The sequence below is a fragment of the Thalassophryne amazonica genome, chromosome 17 (genome assembly GCF_902500255.1).
Source record: "Thalassophryne amazonica chromosome 17, fThaAma1.1, whole genome shotgun sequence".
Classification (NCBI taxonomy): domain Eukaryota; kingdom Metazoa; phylum Chordata; class Actinopteri; order Batrachoidiformes; family Batrachoididae; genus Thalassophryne; species Thalassophryne amazonica.
In genome coordinates, this window is record NC_047119.1 from 4,696,519 (window position 1) to 4,717,286 (window position 20,768).

At 39.4% G+C, this 20,768-nt stretch overlaps 1 protein-coding gene across 1 annotated transcript in view; it reads left to right on the top strand.

Moving 5' to 3' along the window:
- The window catches only part of LOC117529312 (synaptic vesicle glycoprotein 2C-like), a 139,110-nt gene that overhangs the window by 29,964 nt on the left and 88,378 nt on the right, over positions 1 to 20,768 (top strand). The window contains exons 2-3 of the mRNA XM_034192061.1: positions 5,296 to 5,476; positions 12,772 to 12,923. Coding sequence (XP_034047952.1) covers positions 5,296 to 5,476; positions 12,772 to 12,923 — 333 coding nt within the window. The remainder of the gene's footprint in view (positions 1 to 5,295; positions 5,477 to 12,771; positions 12,924 to 20,768) is intronic.

Consider the following 20,768-nt stretch of genomic DNA (forward strand, 5'->3'; position numbering starts at 1 on the left):
GGTAGATATTGTAAAAGCCTACACTGTAAAAAAAAAAAAAAAATTCTGTTGTTTTTACAGAAAACTTCTGGCAGCGCGTGTTTCAGTAACCATTCGCCCTATTGACGTTTCAAATCCCACAAAACCTCTGAGAGGTCGCCGCGCTGTGAGATCTCAGTAACATTGAGAACTGCATTGAGACTTTCTGATCACGCTGCACTTTAACCACTGCACACGGACAACACCACTAACATCGCAACATAAAACTATTTTCATATTGTGCCTAAAACTCTCGTGAATATATTCTCTGGGTTTATAGACATTGTTATTGCGTTTGTTTTATGTAAACATGTGAGAATCACAGTCTGTCTCTCTGTTATTTTCAATGGGAGCTGCTGTGAGCTACAATCGCTTCCTGATCATGTCGTTCTGGGGGAAAGTGAAGTTTGCTCTTTAACGTCTTGATTATTGTTCTTTACGACACTGTTTGTCCTCTTTGTTCCAGACTAATATACGAGGTCTGTTAGAAAGGTATCGGAACTTTTTATTTTTTGCAAAAACCTGATGGATTTGAATCACGTGTGCTTGCATGAGCCAACCTTGAACCTTCGTGCGCATACATGAACATTTTCACACCTGTCGATTGCATCATTTGCTGGTAAGCAGCCTTTGTGTGAGGACGTGTGTCGTGCTCTCGGCGGATTTTCATTGCAAGGAAAATGGCGGAACGACTGGAGCAGCACCACATCAAATTTTGCCAGAAACTGGGTGACAGCCAGGTGGAAACCATTCGGATGATTCAGACGGCTTTCGGTGGCTTTTCAGTTGTGTGACTATCCGAGAAATTGTGGAAGAGGTGGACATGTCACAGCATGTCCTGTGAGACTTCAACACGGAGGTGCTTTTGCTCTGCCGTCAGCTTCGGCACGAATTTCACCGCCACTCTTTTCATGGCCAAATCTTCTGTCACAGTGGAATGTGCCGAAAAAGTGCTGATGTCCACCTCTTCCGCAATTTCTCAGATAGTCACACGATGGTCCCGCATCACCACAGCGTTCACTTTGGAATGATCTGGTCATTTCAGCATGTTGATGGCCGACCGGAGAGTGGCGCGCTCTCCACCATTGTGCCGTCTTTAAACCGGTTGTACCGCTCCTTAATCTGTGTGATGCCCATAGCATCATCACCGAAAGCCGTCTGAATCAGCCGAATGGTTTCCACCTGGCTGTCGCCCAGTTTCTGGCAAAATTTGATGCAGTCGCGCTGCTCCAGTCGTTCCGCCATTTTCCTTGCAATGAAAATCCGCCAAGAGCACAACACCCATCCTCACACAAAGGCTGCTTGCCAGCAAATGATGCAATCAACAGGCGTGAAAAAGTTCACGCATGCGCACGAAGGTTCAAGGTTGGCTCATGCAAGCACACGTGATTCAAATCCATCAGGTGTTTGCAAAAAATAAAAAGGTTGGATACTTTTCTAACAGACCTCGTATATAATATGTCTGAAATTTGGTTTGTGTTTATTAAATTCCACGCAGATTAAACGTAGCAGACACAGATGATTTGTTATAATTGTTTTAGCAAGTTTTCAGGGTATCATGCAGCAGTCTCTTATTAACATGACAAAAAGCATAAAAAATTACATTTTGTTGTATAATATTATTCATTTACAATTGTCATCATGTGGATTCTTTATATTGTTTGACTGCAGCGACTCTCTGGCACGCAAGGGATTATGGGATACGTCAATAGGGCGAATTGAATTCAAAAATCTGATCTTGGACTTAAAACAGTAATGCAATGCTCCAAAAATTCAATGTACGAGGAGGTTGTGTACTGTAGAAAATACTTGCCTGATGTTAAAATGTCCATATCCAATGTGAAAAAAAAAAAAAAAAAAGAGTCAGTGGAGCTGAATTTTAGGGATAATGTTTTGCAAATGCAATTTTTTAAATTGATTTCTGACTGAAAAAATAAAAACTGGACTCACACTTTTCAAACTACTTACAAAAAGCATCTCAAATGACCACCATTCAGTAGATAAATGAAGTGCAAACATTGCTGTTATGTAGCTGCACTACTGTGCCACCAACAGCTGCGGTAACTTGATACGTGGCTGCTTTTCCTTTGAGCTGTTTTCCAGACTGTCGTAGACTACAGACTTCATCGAAACCCAGACATAAGAAATGGAATGTCACGCTTTCTGTCCAGCTAGGCTGAGTGACAGCGTCGTGGTCTCTCTGACTTGTGCACTGTAGTGCTCCGAGCCAAACTCAACCAATCGATCACAGCTCTGATATTTATATTGTTGTGTTCATTATATGTGACCTCTCATTGTTTTTGTCAGTAACGGGGAAATAACATCCAGTCTGAGCCGTGTTTCCACATGAATGCACTTGGAAATCACTTAATACTTGTAGTAGGCGGGTGTGTATTTGTATGAAACATGAACAGGACAAAGAGTATAATAACAATTTAGAGGTGGACCGTCGAGTGATATCTTTCATTAATCTGCAACAGAACAACTTCAGTCAGTATATATATATATATATATATAGTACACGATGTTCCTTAATAAATAGGTTACATTAGATTCACAGAAATGTGCATTGTTGGAACACATAACCACTTTGACAAAGTGTATAAAATGTATGACCAAATCTATGGTGGCCATAACAGTTCCACATTAGGACAACACTAGAAAATGGTTAAAACACTCTTACCAAAAGTAATAATAATAATAAAATAAAAATCCCACTGGCATCAACAAGTGGATGCATCAAAGGTCTTGCAAATTAATAAAACAACTGAAATGATAGAGAACACAAAGAAATAAATGCTACAGCACATGCAAAGATTTAATTTGAATTTCATGTATCTGCAAATTCACACAATCATAACAGACTCATTGCAAAGCTCCAAAACTCACCTGAAAGTACTAAAACCATGAAAAGAGGTTTCCCAGAGTACTTTTACCAACCAACCAATGTTCAGTACATTGTGGTGCTCTTTTATTTTTATTTCTACCTTGTCAGTAGAGCCGAGTAATTTTCCTTATTTACTTTTTTATGATTTTATTCTTAAGATAGCTTTATTTTGTAATTTTATAAATTTATTTGCAATCCAGTCAGTAGCAGTCAGTCAAAGTCCGACGGACAGAAAATTGTTTTTGTGTTCTTTGTGCATCTGTTGTGTTGTGGCTATTTGCAGCTCATCTGTGTTTTTGGGTGAGTTGCCGGAATTTACAGCAGATGTGTTATGAAATTAAATTGTTATATGTGCTGTGGTTAGATTTGTATTATGTGGTTGCAAGCTTTTCAATTTGCAAGATGCTTTATGATGCAACTGTATGTATGTTGTTTGTGGTGACTTAATTTGAAACTATTGTGGCCTCTCTAGGCCACCATAATATACACTGCATCTAGAAAGTATTTACAGTGCTTCACTTTTTCCACATTTTGTTATGTTACAGCCTTATTCGAAAATGGATGAAAAAAAAAATTTTTTTTAAACAAATTTGCAACTTTTTCATGTTATCATTATGGTCGAATTTTGAGGGAAAAAAGAATTTACTGCATTTTGGAATAAGGCTGTAACATAAAAGTGGAAAAAGTGAAGTGCTGTGAATACTTTCCGGATGCACTGCCAAGTAATGTAAAAGTAATTTAAGATTTATTATTATTATTATTATATGGGAACAGTTAAATCTTTGTTGCAATAACAGTTATACAGCTTTATGATTGAATGGAACACAGAAGAACTTTCAACTACAATTTTCCAGAATGCACATGGGATAACCACCAGAATTGATCTGTTATTGATCTGTTTATCCCTTTCTGTGCCGCTCCACTGTGAAGCTGTGCCGGGTAGTGCAACAGACAAAAGTACTCCATTTTGGATAATAATTTTCTTCTGTGTGTATCTTTCCAACATAACTACAATTCAAAAAGTGAAACTTTGGTCAAACATTTAGGGCAGCAATAACCACAGCAGTGTTACACCTTAACAAAGCATTTTACAACACTTTCTACTGCAAATAGCAGTTGAAATACAAAACCTAGTGTCACCCAGGAGAGGCAGGTGAAAGTGTTATATGATTCATTTTTTCCAGTGGAAAAATGTGCAACAGTGTGTTTGTGTGTACATGCAGTTGCATAAAGAAAAAATATGCAGCTTTTATGTTTTGCTCAGGTACAACTGAGTCACACGAAGTCATACACAGTAAAACACCATTACAGATATGGATATTTGCTTGTACATTTACATATTAGTGTGTGGAGCACACACAGTATGCATCAGCCCTCTGATGCCTTTCATTGATTTTTATGCCAAACATCTTCTTCTTTATTCTTACTTTGAAAGCTCTCATGGTTGTACAGTCTATATCCACATATACTGCCACTGTGGCTGAGGTGGGTAATACAGTCTGCAGGCACTTTCTGTTCATTATGGAGAACATACACAATGAAGACTTTAACCCTCTGAGGTTGATGATACAGGTTTAATTGATTTTAGTTATTTTTATTTATCCAGGTTAGTCCCGTTGAGATCGAGACCTCCTTTGCAAGGGAGACCTGGACAATTATAAAGTTAACAGTTCACCCAACCTGCATGTCTTTGGATGTGGGAGGAAACCCACACAAACATGGGGAGAACATGCAAACTCCACACAGAAAGGCCACAGGTGGGAATCAAACCCATGACCTTTTTGGGCCACATATCATGCATGTGGTTGGAATTCTCCGGTTTAAATATATGTGTACTTTTAAACAGGTCCCACACTTTGCCAAGTTTGGTGCCTCATTTTCCTGAGTGACAGCTTGACGTGGCTTGAGTGGCTCAGGGTGACAGCGGGCATGCCAGCTGGTGTGGCTTGACACAAGTTAGGAAAGATCAGTAAAACTTACACAATTTTGAACATTTTAAAAATTTTCCAGAACTTAGTCAGACTCGGCTTGACTCGTGTTTGGCTGTCGGTGGCTCACTGCAACTTGGCGTCCAATTTTCCAGCCAGCGTGAACAGAATTACTCTGAGATATCCAGAGCTGAGTATGAGTTTGTTTGGCGTGTACCCCAAGTTGCTCGAAGTTACGCTGGGCTTCCCCCAGGCTGCCATTCAGGGTGGGACATGTTTTCCTGACTGAATGGATTTCAGGGTGAGAGCTGCTTAAGGGAATCTGCTGAGGTGCAGCGGGTTGTAACCAGGTCAATTTCAGTGCACGACAGCGCCACACTCTGCCAGGTGTGAGAGTTGCTTCACCCTTGGGATGGTTGACATCATTTACCTCTTTCTCTGTTCTTTCCTTTCCTTCGCCAGGTAGCATCGTGTATCTGGGGATGATGTTTGGAGCCTTTTTTTGGGGGGGACTCTCAGACAAGGTGGGCCGCAGACAGTGCCTGCTCATCTCCATGTCTGTCAACGGTTTCTTCGCCTTCCTCTCCTCCTTTGTCCAGGGCTACAGCATGTTCCTCTTCTGCCGTATGGTGTCTGGCTTCGGGTGAGTTCTGCTCTCTTTTGAAGCTCCTCAGAAGAGTTCTCCCACTCTGCTCTGATCTGTCCTCCCACCGGCTCCTCTACTGTTTCTCCAAAGTTAAAACACATGACGAAAGCTCATTGTAGCTGGAGGCCACCAGTCTATCCGGTTCCCCGGTTGTGTCAGAGGAAACTAAGCAAAACACAAACGTTTGCAGAAAATAGTTGATTACTGTAAAGAACATCTGTGCATGGTGGCACTGATGTGGTCTGTTTACTGACCCACATCCTTGATAAATGTGCTGCCCTTCAGTGCTGACAGCTTGAATCTCTGCTCATGTAAAGGTCACATCCATTCAGAGGTGACCAAACCTGGTGATAAGTCTGTCAACAAAACAGACACACACATTAATTCGTCTGGAGTGAGCACAAACTGGGTGTACACCCTGATGAACTGTCTTACTCTGGCAGTAAAATCACCTGGTTTGTACTGTGTGTGTGTGTGTGTGTATATATATATATATATATATATATATATATATATATATATATATATATATATATATATATATATATATGTATGTATGCATGTAATATGGCCTGGCAGCAGTGACTGGAGGATGCTCTCCATGACCTTGCCCTCGGGTAGCATTGTTGATTCTTGTCCTGGTATGCAATCCAACGTGGGGCTTTGCCCTGCTCGCTCTGGGGTTTTGGTTCCTGTCTGGTGTTGAGACTGTGGCTTGTTGCCACAGTCTTGGCTGGTTGCTTCGAAGTGCAGCATGGTTGGTTGAACTTCTATTTGGAGTGGCTTTTTTGCGTCCTCCATGGTTGTTTTCTGCCTGCTGGTGGTGTGAGGTACTGGTCCCATTGCTACACGTGCAGCAGGCGCAGTAATGTTGTGCCTGTGGTGCTGATGATGGTTGCAGGCTCCCTGTGCAGCTGTGGATCTGCTTCTGCAGTTTGGGTGCTGTGTACCACTGATGCAATGCCTCACATTCATTAAAGTTCAAATATTCTGTACATACTGTACACATACATGTGCATTCCTCACATTTACCCTATATACAGTGTAGCTTTGTATATTTCTGTGTGTTATCACCACAGTCAGATTCCATATTCAGCACTGTTTTATGTTTTTCTTTTACTATCTGTTGGGGGTTTTTATGTCATTGACTCTTGTCATCTCTTACAATATTAAAAATTGTGGATACATGTTTTATCATGAGCCAGTTGCGACTCATACTAGTATAATATGTACAGACAAAAAGGGAAAATGTTCCACAATTAACCCCAAATTATGTCAGTGAGTCAGACGTTTTTAAAAGTGACATCATACATTCCTTTGTGCTTTCATATGGTTTGAAGAAATATTCATCTGATATGCCTTAACAGTTGCCCCAAAGAAAATCTCAAGCCATGAGTGGGCGCAACATCCATAACACCACGGAATGGCCTTGGGTCCTGGATGGCAACCACCCAGGCAGAGAGCAGGCCCTTCCCACATTTCTAAAATAACCATTTATCTGCCTCAGCCAGGTGAAACATGACCATGTCCGCCATGTGGCCAGTGAAAATCTGATAAAGTCAAATTGAAAGAAATATATCTTCAACTATTATTATAAATAACATTCCAGAGAAATAAAGTACACTGAAAAAAGAGATTGTTTGAACCAACTTAAAAAAGTGTTACAATTTGGAAAAACCTGAATGAATTAAGTTGTTTGAACTTAAGTTTGAAAGTTAAATCAACTCTAACTTACAAACTTAAGTTCAAACAACTTAATTCATCCTAACCTTACCAACCCCCAGAGCAAGAACACAGGCGACAGTGGTAAGAAAAAACTCCCTCTGATGATATTGAGGAAGAAACCTCAAGCAGACCAGACTCAGAGGGGTGACCCTCTGCTTGGGCCATTCTTACAGTTACAAGGTTTTTCTTAGTGAGAGCAGATGTGTTTGCTGACCACGAGAGATCCTCGGAGATTTGCATTACCCGGAAACTTAAAGGTGGAAACTCTCTCAACAAAGTCTCCTTTTATGCCACTCTACCAGTCAGGCCTGATTGGTGGATTGCTGCAGGGAATCCACCAATCCACCTTCTGGAATGTTCTCCTCTCTCTACTATGCTGGAGCTTTGACAGAGTGACCATTGAGTTCTTGGTCACCTCGCTGACTAAGGCCCTTCTCCCCAAGTCGCTCAGTTTAGACAGGCCACCAGCTCTAGGAAGAGTCCTGGTGGATCTGAACTTCTTCCATTTACAGATGATGGAGGCAAACGTACCATTATGTAGAAAAATGCAGCTGTGCCATCTGACATAAACAACAAAAATGTTGTGCATCACATCTTCTTTAAAATCCGTGGTGAAGGATAACCTAATATTTAATGTTCCGGCCAGTTTGAGTCGGTCTTTCTTGTTTCATTAAGATTTTCCTCACCCCATTAACTTTTCTCCCATTAATAATTTCAGTTAAAAATAATTTAAAGTTTCCACTTCAGCTGCTTAGTTAAGGTGTAAACTTCCCAAACATGCTCCCTTATTCCAGTTTTAAACAGACTTTAAAATATGCATGAAGTGTCCAAATCTCTACAACTCAATATAAGTTACTTAAAAATATAAAAGCCAAGATGATGGGTTGCATAAGTAATGGGCACCTTTGGTATAATACCTGTAAGCAATCAGATTTATTGCCAGTTTGTGTCCAGTATCAGAGGTCTACAGACAATTCCTTTGACTTCATGCTTGGTTTGTGCTCTGACTGTCAACTGTGGGACCTTATATGTAGACAGGTTTGTGTGTTTCCAAATCATGTCCAATCAAGTGAATTTACCCCAGGTGGACTCCAATTAAGCTGTAGAAACATCTCAAGGATGATCAGGGGAAACAGGAGACACCTGAGCTTTATGGCAAAGGCTGTGAATACTTATGTGCATGTAATTTCTTAGTTTTTTTAACTGCAACAAAAAAAAAAAAACCCTTTTTCACATTGTCATTATGGGGTATTGTGTGTACAATTTTGAGGAATAAAATGAATTGCATCCATTTTTGAATAAGGCTGTAACATAAAATGTGGAAAAAGTGAAAAAGTAGGCTACCTATCTACATCCTACAGTAAGTAATTGCACTTTTAGCCTCAAGGTATAATCCTGCAGAAACACTTTAAAGTTGTAGTATATTTTGCAAGAAGGCTTCACAATTTATTTATTAATTTTATGTGATAGTCACTGTGCATGTTAAAAGATACCACCATGACCCAAAACAAGAGGTTCAGTGGTCTTCTGCTGTATCATTGTATCACAACCTAAAACTTCAGCACTGAAGACACAACAGTTTTTAGAGTTACTTATAGAGATTTTTAGAGCCCGACCGATATATTGGCTGGCCGATATTATCGGCTGATATAAGCCCTTTTCAAAGTACTCACTATCGGCCAAAATTTTGCTGATAGAACGCTGATAATTTCTCATAAACAGAACAGTTACTGAAATAATGCTTGAGTCTGCAATGGTAGAGAAGCTTGAATCTTCGACTGGACTGGGTTGCTTGACGCGAGATTCGAGCTTCTCTACTATGGAAACCACCTGGACAACTGAGAGCCTACACAGAAACATTGTCTGCAATGTAAAATGTCCTTGCACTGTTTGTCCAGTAGATGGAGCTCTGACTCTGTTCAACTGAGAGCTGCTTACACCCCTGCTTAAATGTGTTCATCACCGGCCCCCGTAGTTTGCCATCACACTGCACTGATCGGCTGACAAAAGCATACAAGTAAGTTTATAAGGATCTATATCCTTATCCTGAACCTATATCTAAGTTGCAGCAACAAGAGGTACAAGATCAGATGTATTTCACAACTCTTTTTAAGGATATGTATTTGCTAATTTCACAAAGGTTTAATTCTTGATTGCATTTTTTTGAACTTGAAAATTCTTCTCTGTTATAAAGTTAATTAATATGAGGACAAAGCTTCAGTTTTTAGCTCATACCTTTTTTGTTAAGGGTCCAAAAAAGAACATTTTATTCATAAAAAAAAAAAAAAAAAAAAAAAAAATATATATATATATATATATATATATATATATATATATATATATATGTATATATATATATATATATATATATGTATATCAGCTCATTTATTGGCTATTGGCAAATCAGCTGATTTATTGATTATCGTCATTTTTTTCATCCAAATATCATTATCGCCATCGGCCTCAAAAAATCCATATCGGTCGGCTCTAGAGATTTTGCAGACCCACCGACTGACTGACTGACTGGCTGACTCCTTTAACCTTATGCTTACCCTGCGCTTGATAAAACAGGCTCCACAACAACATTACATTAAATAAAAACAAATTTGTAGAACAAAAACACAAATGTCTTTTAAGAGAGAGCAGGATGAAGCTGATTCTGCTGTTTCTGTCTGCTTCATCTTGTCGTTGGCGCATTGACACCACATGGATCGGTTTTAAGTGGATTATAGTATGATGACGAAAAGTGTGGAGTTTTACAACAAACCAGAGAGAGCCACAGCCGGCACAGATCGGATTCTGCTGAATGTGCTGCACGCCTCATTCACGGTCCACTTCTTCCAATACAATGTTACATTTTCACAGCAGATGCACAGTGACAGACAATATGGAAATGCACCGGCATTAGTGTGGAACCTTTCCACTGTAATGAAACATTTATTCAAAAGCCCCAGGGCAGCCTCTGAGTCAGTGCAACACCACAGCAAAGGTGTTTCATAAGAAAGAAAGTGAATATGCACCAAAGTTCAATGACATTTGTAATCTGCACGGTAACACAGAGCAGAAAATTAGCATTTTCTTTGTATGTTTTCCTGAAACAATGAAACATTAATGCAGTTAGAAAGAGACTCATACAGCACCCTGTAATTTATGAATCTCTTTTAAGTTGTGAAAAATTGTTTCTTCGTCTTCTTAGTCTGTGGTTTCAGGGGCCACAGCCTTCTAAGGCTGCATTCATCATATTGGTGTGAATAGACTGTCTCATTTTAAAGGCGCCTTGGTATGCAGCCAACATTTCTTTTCCCTAAAATCGAAGGACATAACACATATTTCCTCCCCCCCCCCCCCCCCCCCCCCCCACAGGCCATGCCTGACAGCGATCAAAAATCAAATGCTCACATGCACACACACACAAAAAAAGATCATTATCTGAATTTGTGGAGTTACCGGATTACTAAAGTGTTTATGTAAAAGGCATAATGTGATTAAGGCAGATTAAGGCCGTTATCGGATTAGGAGAAATCTGAGAAACTCACCAAGGTTTTTGACTGACATTCTGTTCACTCTTTGGTTCTTTTATGTTTGCACGTGTAAAAGTGTCTTTTCATTTCTCAAAAGCATGTTGTCTGGTCAAAAAGGCCTCTAGCAGAAATACACAAATCAGCTGTGATCATCATCTAAACCTGACGCCCAAAATAAATCATCCACCCACACCAAAGATTTCTTTTTTTTCATTTAGGTATCTGCACCTTACTCCACTTGAAAATCAATTATTCTAATCCTGGGTTATTGAAGCGCCAGTCACACTGAGATAAGACTCTGCTGAGGAGAAGCTTCTCGCTGCAGAGAGACATATGGCATGGACGTCTTTGCAGCTGGACGTGGTGCTGCCAGCTGCAGTACACAACTGACATAATAGCATAGGTTTTTAAACTCAATCATCACATTTTAGAGTGGCAAAAGTCTAAACATATATTTTGAACATGCTCAAAATACATGCTGAGACTTCTGCCATGTACTGCTATTCCACAAGCTTGGAGCACAGCAGGAAAAGACGCTCAAGCCTGCTGACTTCTTTACTTACTCCTTGCTGAAATTAGCAGTGTCCAAGCGGTTATTGTGCTTGTTTCCAGAGCTGATGGTTCCTGGTTCAAGACCACCCCTGTACATACTTCAAGTATTGTGGAATTGCATCAAGAAGTCTATCTTGTGTAAAAGTTCTGCCAAATCCATGTTACTGCAAGTAAAACTGTGATAAGTTGAAAGAATTTACTTAACTTAAAAAAGAAAGAAATTGTAACAGCTTCTCAATGACTGCCATAACTCAGAGTTAACTGGAGAACTTTAGTTGTATTTCAGGACCTACCTGAAGAATGAAATCTTTACTTTGTTTAAGAGCAGGAAAAACAAAAATCTTTTCAAATATTGGTAGTGTTTCTTTGCAGCTTATGTTGATTTTTGCAAATGATTCATTGGACGAGGACTTTCGGAGGCATTCTGATTCTGTGAATTTGCAGAGTCACCAACAGATTGCTGGACATTGTAGGCAGCCTATAGTGAGTGCTACAAAGAGCTGGGCCAGAACATCCGACTCTTTCACAGTGAATACTGGTGTTCATCAGGGATGTGTTCAAGCTCCTACAGCCTTCAGTGCTTAGATGGATATTTGGGTGGGGTTGTGGAAAACAGTGGCTTGGGAGCGAGCCTATGTTTTTGAGGAAAGTTTTATTAGTCTTGGATTTGTGGAGAGACGACATGGTGAGAAGTACAAGGCACCCACCTGATGATTTGGTGAGGGAGTTTATCATGCAAATTTTTTGGTTTGTTCAAAAATCAAGTGACACGTGGCACCGCCCCACAACTGAGGCTAGGGGACATTGAATGGCTGGGAACCTCGCGGCGAACTGCGTAAATTTCCTCGCGGTTACCATTTGCAGGTTGTCACAGCCCAGTGAGATACAAGCCTCACCAAGGACCAAGGACCAGTGACCTGGCTGCCTTTGGCACCGGGTCACTTTGGAGGATCCTTGGGTACTGGTGGAATTGCTTTGTGTCAAATGCACGGTTGCCTCGGGAGGCTCGGATGAGGAGTGTTACTTACATTGAGGTTCTTGTTCCATTGTTGAGGCACCCCAATTATTTAATTAATATCAAGTTGTCATATTCAAGACAACCAAAAATAAATAAATAAATTTGTCATTACAAAAACCAAATGACACTTAATGACAGTAGTCATAAACATTCATGACATTGGCATAATGTTTATGACACGTTCATGACTGTGACATGTAACAGTTATGACTGTGTCATGTCACTATTATGACGATACCTTCAAGTAAAGTGTTACCACCTTTGTAGACTAACTTACAGGCCTGTCAGTTTGAACATTTCCAATGTACCAACATTTTATCACGCAGTTTTGCAAAGCATATTTTTTTCCATAATCCACAAGAATATTATGCACGCTAATAAATGTTTGTCATCACACATTAACATACAACAATTTATACTTGTGTACTGAAGCATCTGAAGCAAGCATGGCTAATTACAGCAAACTCTATTTGCAGGATTGGTGGTGCAGTACCAATCGTTTTCTCCTACTTTGCGGAGGTGTTGGCTCGAGAGAAGAGGGGTGAGCATCTGAGCTGGCTGTGCATGTTCTGGATGATTGGAGGAATTTACGCCTCAGCCATGGCTTGGGCCATCATCCCACACTATGGTGAGTGACAGCGCTACCCTCCTCACAGGCCTCATGCAGCACAATACTTTTGATTCTTCTCACCAGGGGCGTAGCACCAAATTCTGGGCCCTAGGTACTAGCTATATTGAAAGACCCCCCACTGTTATGTTCTTTTTTATTAACACAAACACCAAATTTCTAATGCGTAGTCAAACCAGGTCTTTTCTATTTTCTAGAAAAATGGTGCAATTTGGTGCATTCCCATCTGTTAAAATGCACAGGAATGCACCAAACTGCACCATTTTTCTAGAAAATGGTGCAGTTTGGTCCCAGACCCCCCAACTCAATATAGCTAGCTTTCAAGCTCACCTCTCTTTTCAAAGAATTTGGTTAGCAGCTGCTTTCCCTCATTTAGTTTTTTCCCCTGTCCTTTTTTCTCTTCTTTTTTGAAATCTGGACTTTGATTTTTTTTTAGGAAAGACATATTTTATTTCAGCCTAAACCAGGGGTGGGCAACGAGGGCCGAGACACTGCAGGTTTTCCTTGCAACCAATCACCTCACCAGGTGGGTTGCTGATGAGCTTCTCCCCTGCACATAAACACCTGGTCATTAATGAAATCACCTGTGAAGGTGACTGGTAGCAAGGAAAACCTGCAATGTCTCAGCCCTTTATGGCACATGATTGCCCACCCCTGGCCTAAACACTAGGGCTGCAACTAACGATTATTTTACTAATTAGTTCAACGGTCGATTGTTTTTTCAATTAATTGTTTTGTTTTGTTTTTTTACTTACATGTGAGTTTTGCCATTATTTCTTTAAGTGAGTTATTATTAAAAGGTCTTTATCACACAACATCAGCGTTTGACCTTGTAACAAAGTTATGTTATATTCTCGTCAAAAACATACCTGGAGTAGTGTTTTGTTTTATTTTGCACATACAAACATCACTGACACACCACAAAGAGATTTCTATCAGGTTTAGATGCCGACAGCAACGATCTCAACCACTGACAACATATTACAGCAAGAGTCCACAAAAGTATTTTAAAGGCCTGACGAAAGTGTAATATGTTATATTTAATAACATATTTTCATGAAAAAAGACACAAATGTGCAGTTTACTGCATTTTATTTTTTTCTTGTGTAAAAACACAGCTTAGATGTGGTTTGACCAAAACAAATTGTCATTAAACTTAATAAAACAGGGATGATGTGAAGGTTTAAGAGTCACTAGGTGTTCACAGGAAATAGTTATTTATGTTCATTGTTAGTTGGTTTTGTTTTATCACATTCTTTTTGTCCGTTTCTCTAAAACTGTATTGTGGCATTATTAGTTATTATTACTATTATTGTTGTTGTTGTTTCTATTATTATTATTATTGTTGATATATAAATAAAAATAAATGAATAAAATATTACAATTTGTAATACATTTGACTCTTTTACGACAACAAACGCTGAACCATGAATTATTATAAAGAAAACAAATGTGCTGACAGCTGCAACAGCTTAATGCTAACTTCAACATTGAAAACACCTTAGACTTGCTAACACGTTAGCATCGGTTCTGTTTTTAAGTTATAAAATACATCTGTCAACTGTTTCAGAAGACCATAACAGGTCAGATTAACATCAAAAGGTAAATATTACTCACACACATATGCTCTTTGGGTTTTAGTGGGGAAAAATTAAGATTAAGTGAAATAAATCACTGAATCAACAAAGCACCAGATCGAAGCACTGTTTCAATCTGCGAATCACTGCTTCAATTGGTTCATGGTTCAAAGCAAAGCCGCACTGCAGAAACGGTTGATTTATATGGAAGAAACTAAACATTTGCGGTAAAACAAAGTTATTTAACAACTAAATGATGACTAAATTAGTTGACAGCTATTTTAATAATCAATTAAATCGATTAGTTGTTTCAGCACTACTAAACACCTCCTCTTTCTGTCAGATCCCGTTTGGGGTGTGTGTGTGTGTGGGGGGGGGGGGGCGTGTCGCCTGTGCGCCTGGACTAAACCATTGTACAACTGTGCAGGGGTGGAAGGGCCCTCAGAGATCTTTCAATATTATTGTTAGAGCAGAATTATGTTTTGCAACATTTATACATTCATTCTAATTACATTCTTTTACAACATGAATTGTATGGACATTAATAACATGCAACACAAAAATGTATTTAATGCCAGTTTTTTGTGGGCTCCCCCATGCCCTGGGCCCTGGGTACATAGTACCCTTTACCCCCCCAGTCCGACACCCTTGCTTCTCACCACATAGTCTTTAAATCCAGGAGTCAATCTTTACAAAATTTTGATAAAGTTCACATTTGGTTAAAATAAGCAGCATGCACAGCTAACCTAACCGTTAGCTTTAATAACTAATTAGCGTGTTGCTTGTGGGGGTCCACAGGCTCTAGATTAGGTAGTGTTTATAAAATAGGTAGCTGACATTTTTCAATGGTGGTAATAAATTAACAAAGCTTGTATAATGAGTTGGAATGGCGTATGAGTGCAGAAAGTAGCTAGCAACATCCATTGTCCCATTTTGCAGTATTCATCCTTGACCCAAAATACATAAGCATACCAAACGGCAAATGTCAGCCATCCACAGTTTCTCTGTAATTGAAGTTGCACGCATGCACGCACGCATGCATGCCTGCATGCACGTGCTTTTAATTTGACAAACAAATACAGTGGCAGAAGACAAAAACACTACACATTTCATTCACGGTACCAACATGAAACTTAAGTCACTCGTGGTAATAGCAACATGAGACTTAACTAAACTGACTAAACCAATTGATCTACAAAAACACAATCAATCAATAACACTAGAAACACTGTTGAACTAACATCAACCACAATAACAACATTTAAAACCTCAAAACCCTGAACTCCCATGGTGCATTACACCACAAAGTCCATTGTTTACTGGTTAGCTAAAATTGCTAATTTCTCCAAAAACATTTGTCCTATCAATTTTCAGTTTTCACAGCATTCATCCTTGACCCAAAATACGTAAGTATACCAAACAGCAAATACCAGCTGTCCTCTGTGTTTGCGTGATTGAAGCCATACGCACGCACGCATGCACACAGAGTGCACATGACTATTATAACATAGAATCCACTAACTGAAAAGTAAACCATGGTAATGCTAAATTGATAAACCGCTCAAACATGTTGTTTTTTGTTTTTAATTGTTTTTTCTTGGCTCTAAAACTGAAAAACAGACCTAAAGAGCTAAAATTTTTCTGTGTTGAAGTGTAAACACGGAGGGTCCCAAAGGTTCAGCATGCCAAGATCAGATGATGATCCTAATGTACTTAAATAATGAAATGAACAAATAAAATGCAATGCAGCTGGAGCTTCCATTCAACATGCAGTTTATTCACAGTATAGAAAGTATTAGATGAAGAAGAAAAAATCCATATGGAAAGTTATTTTAATAATTGACTCTGCCTTAACCTCCTGCCCCTCCATTTCCTTGATGTGATGCTTATTGTCTTTGCACAATGTGTCAATTTCTTTAATAGATTCAACAAACGTATTATTTTAGGGCTTAGAACACATTTTTGACGATTAAACATTATTCAAAAGCTGAGTTGAAGTTAGTGGAGAAAAATTATTAGAAGCTAATTAATTCATTTTCTGAAGCCACTTACACCAAACAAGGGTCACGGTGGTGGTGGTCGTGGTGGTGGGGGGTGTCAGGGATGGATGCCAGTCTATGGTAGGACCACATATACACAGACAAATACATTCACACCTATGGTTAATTTAGAATCACCAATTCATCTAACCTCCAAGTCTTCGGATGTGGAACCAACAATACTAACCACTGAGCTACCGTGCTGCTCCTCATTGTGGTGAACGTATTGTAATGTTGTTGGAATGTTCCATGACGCACACCCAAATGTCCTCAGATCATTTATTGTTACAAACTGGATAGCTGCTTTGCGTGCAGTCTAACTGATAAAAACAAGTGCTTCATATCTGTCTGGGACAAACATGGAGACACCTGGCAGAACGTTTTGTTATTCCTTATCACGCTGACACAAAAGTTTGCCACAAAGTTTTGATATGACACATGCTGCTTGAACAAACAACGCGATCACATCACCTACTTAACACGCCGATGCACCAGTTTACAGCCAATCACATAGTCCCACTGATACTCAACGGCAGGGAAATACCACCCACCTGGGGCAGTTGATTGCAGGGATAAGAACAGCTCAGCCCTAAGATGGGGGCTCTTCTGTTGCAGAACATCACATGCACCATCCCGCTCCTGGAAGACCCCAGCGCTGCCTTAATTGACTCTGTTCTCAGTGCAGACGTTTCTCAATTCAATATCTGTTTTTTTTAAGTCCATCTCCTGTCAGTTATTGAGTTCAATTACCACATAAAACTACCGGGAGGGGTTCAGGCAGGCAGAAAACCCCAACAATATATATAAACTTAAATATATATTTACATAGAGACTCGTTTTTTCTTGCAAACTCCACACAGAAACAATCAGATGGGAAGCAATCCCAGGACCTTCTTGCTGTGAAATTGAAAAATAAATATAACGTCTTGGCACAGAATGGCAATGTGAGTTGACGCAACCCACGTTCAATTCCAAACTCAAGTTTCACAATGTGAGTCAGCTTCTGTCAGCAGTTTTTTGCATCACCAGTTTAAACATTTCTGCAAAGAGAGTTGGCAATAAAGGCCGACTCGGCCGTGCGGTTCAACACTTGATGCTCCCTGCTGTACTGTGTTGCAGCATAACAGCTTGAAATGCATAGCAACTTGACAGAAAACATGCATGGAGTGTTCCAAATAATCCCCACTGATAAGGCTTAATTTAGAAATCAGGGCCCTCCAGTGGTGTGTGCGCACACAAAGCAGGTGGCGGTGCGAGCGGAGGAGGCGCCGACAATTGCAGGAAAAACACTGGAGCATATGTCCATTAACGTATTCCTAGCTGGCAAAGTCTTACTTGTATTGTCATTGGTTTTTTTTAATCACAAAATGGCAAAACAGTCCCAATAAGTGTCCAGATTACTGTGCAATATGTCAAATTGTTATTTGTGCATCAGGAATACTGACAGTGGGTTGTATTCTCAGTGCTGCACACATGAAATGAGAAAGATGAAGACTCCTGTTATAATGAACGTGCAACGATTCAGTGGATTGAATCACAGCAGCAACTCGATTCCCATCCTACGGTATCGTCTCTATAGGCCCTGAGGGCCGTTAGAACACACAGCGGACGGTTAGCGTGTTATGATGATGTTAATTTGCTGTGCTACTTGCCTCAACTTTATCTAAATTCTGGGTCTTTGAGTGAAGCTTAGGGGGTGATCACCTTAGTATTTCTTCTGTATTTCTTGTTGCTTAATGCTGACAAATTACACTGTATTTGTTGTCTTTCTGATGCTTGATTCTGCTTTTTTTCTTTTCTCTTTGTTTGCGGTGCGGCTCCATCCAGAGATGTGTGTGGTATCTGTTCCAGAAACTGTCCTGTACACTGGCAACATTTACTGTATATTTGTTTTGTGAATTGTTCTGTAATTTGTGTCTGTATCATGGCCCAAGCAGAGGGTCACCCCTTTGAGTCTGGTCTGCTTGAGGTTTCTTCCTCAGATGGAGTTTTTCCTTCCCACTGTTGCTCTGGGTGTTAGTAAGGTTAGACCTTACTTGTGTGAAGCGCCTTGAGGCAACTTTGTTGTGATTTGGCGCTATATAAATGAAAATAAATTGAAATAGAAATAAAATGAAATTACTCAGAGTTTGTCCATACTGTGGAAACCATTTGTATGTTCACCCCTGTAACTGTGTGCATGTCTGGTTTTCACTAGGACTTGCTTCACTCCATGTGTGTGTGTGTGTGTGTGTGTGTGTGCGTGTGTGTGTGTTGACTCCTCAGTATGGCCAGTGTGTATGCAATATCTTAACTTTATATCAAACTGAAAATTTTGCTACACAATCTCACCTCGTTAGGACCTCAAACAAATCCACTGTTGGGAGCATTTCTTTGCAAAAGTGGGTCAAATCTCTGAAACATTACGTACATGATAACTCCGCAAGAACATCATAGATCAGTGGTGGCACCAAGGGGGGGCTTGGGGGGCTTAAGCCCACCCATTAATGAGCCAAGCTCCCCTCAGCCCCCCCCAATAATTCTGCAAATAATGTGAATAGCGACTGACATATCTGTGGATTTCAACTGCAGTTTTGCGCTGAGAATGTCTCGATATTGCGTAACTGAGCAAAGTGATGAATGTGTGTGTTCGGTGATCCACCAATGCTGAATCACCCTTCACAAACAGAATTTTCAGTTTTGCAAATAAACATTTATTTGTAAAAACCCACACACAAGTTACAAATCAGAAATTTGTGTTTGTGGATCACAACACACATGTACAAATCAAAGGATATTTGTAAATCACCCTCTGTGCATTTGCATGTATTAATGAGGCAAATTTAAGTCCATACTCCAAAAATTTAAGTTTCCTAAATATTTATTACGGCCACTCTTAAAACTTCACTTATCTTTATTTATACCTATGTGCAAGTTTGCTGAACTTGCAGTCATTCTAAGTGATGTGTGTGTGCATTGATACCACATTTTAGAGGAGCACGGGTGACTAAAACATATACCTTGGTATTTATAAAGCAATTTACTATATATTGTTCATTTCGATGACATTTTGTGGAGCCCCTCCAACTTTTACCCCAGCTCCCCCTCAGCCCCCCCAACAAAAATTTCCTGGCGCCGCCACTGTCATGGATCATGAAGAAACTGATTTTTGTAGATTGCTAAAGCACTGCATAAATTCAAGGGAGGGCTTTTTAATGCAGCTTTGGGTCCATATTTCCTTTGTTCTTATTGCAGGAGCACTTTTCAGGTCTAGGATTTCCCAAACATGATGTCAGTAGTTATTGATTTGATTGGATTTCCTATATTCTGTTTGATCATCATGTACTATTCAGAAATCTATTAATCTACAAATAATCTGTTACAGACACACACTGAAAAAAGAGAATGTTTGAACCAACTTAAAAAAGTGTTACAATTTGTAAAAAACCTGAATGAATTAAGTTGTTTGAACTTAAGTTTGAAAGTTAAATCAACTCTAACTAACAAACTTAAGTTCAAACAACTTAACTGACTATTTTACATATTGACAAAATCTCAGTCACATTTGTTTTACTTTTAAATATGTAAATAAATGTTTAAAAAATTATGCCAGCTGTTTGTCTTGTGTCCAGTTGAAGACACGTGTTTAGTCAGTCTTATTCCGAATTTATGACTTTCACATTTTAAGAGTGATTTATGCCGATTTTGAATATTATATTCCTGCTTTTGCAGCAGGTGGTGCTCCCTACGAGGTATTTAATTAAATAAATGGTAAATGATAAATGGGCTGCATTTATATCGCACTTTTCCATCTGCATCAGAAGATTTAATTAAATATTCTGTTTAACTTATATCTGTTGCAGTTAGAAGCAGAAGTGCGAGATATGGCAATGATTACCTTCAAATGCATATTTCTTGAAAAACCAGACAGACTCATGTTGTTTAACTGACTGTATAGTGTTAATATGCTTGTTTGAAAGTTGAGTCTGACTTTTGAAGCTTCATTTGTCTGTCAGTTGTATAACTGAGGTCAGTTGATTAGACGCCAGAGTTTTACCACATTTTTCCCCACATTTATTCCAAGATGCAGGGACTTGCAGGGATATAGGTTCCGCTGCAGTGCTTCTGCCGCTGATATCAGGACAAAGACCAGAAAGTGCTGCATGTGATTTAGTCTTTATATATATAAAAGCTCAATAACAATCTAGATCACAAAATCATGCATTAAAAAACACTCAGCTGCTTCTAAT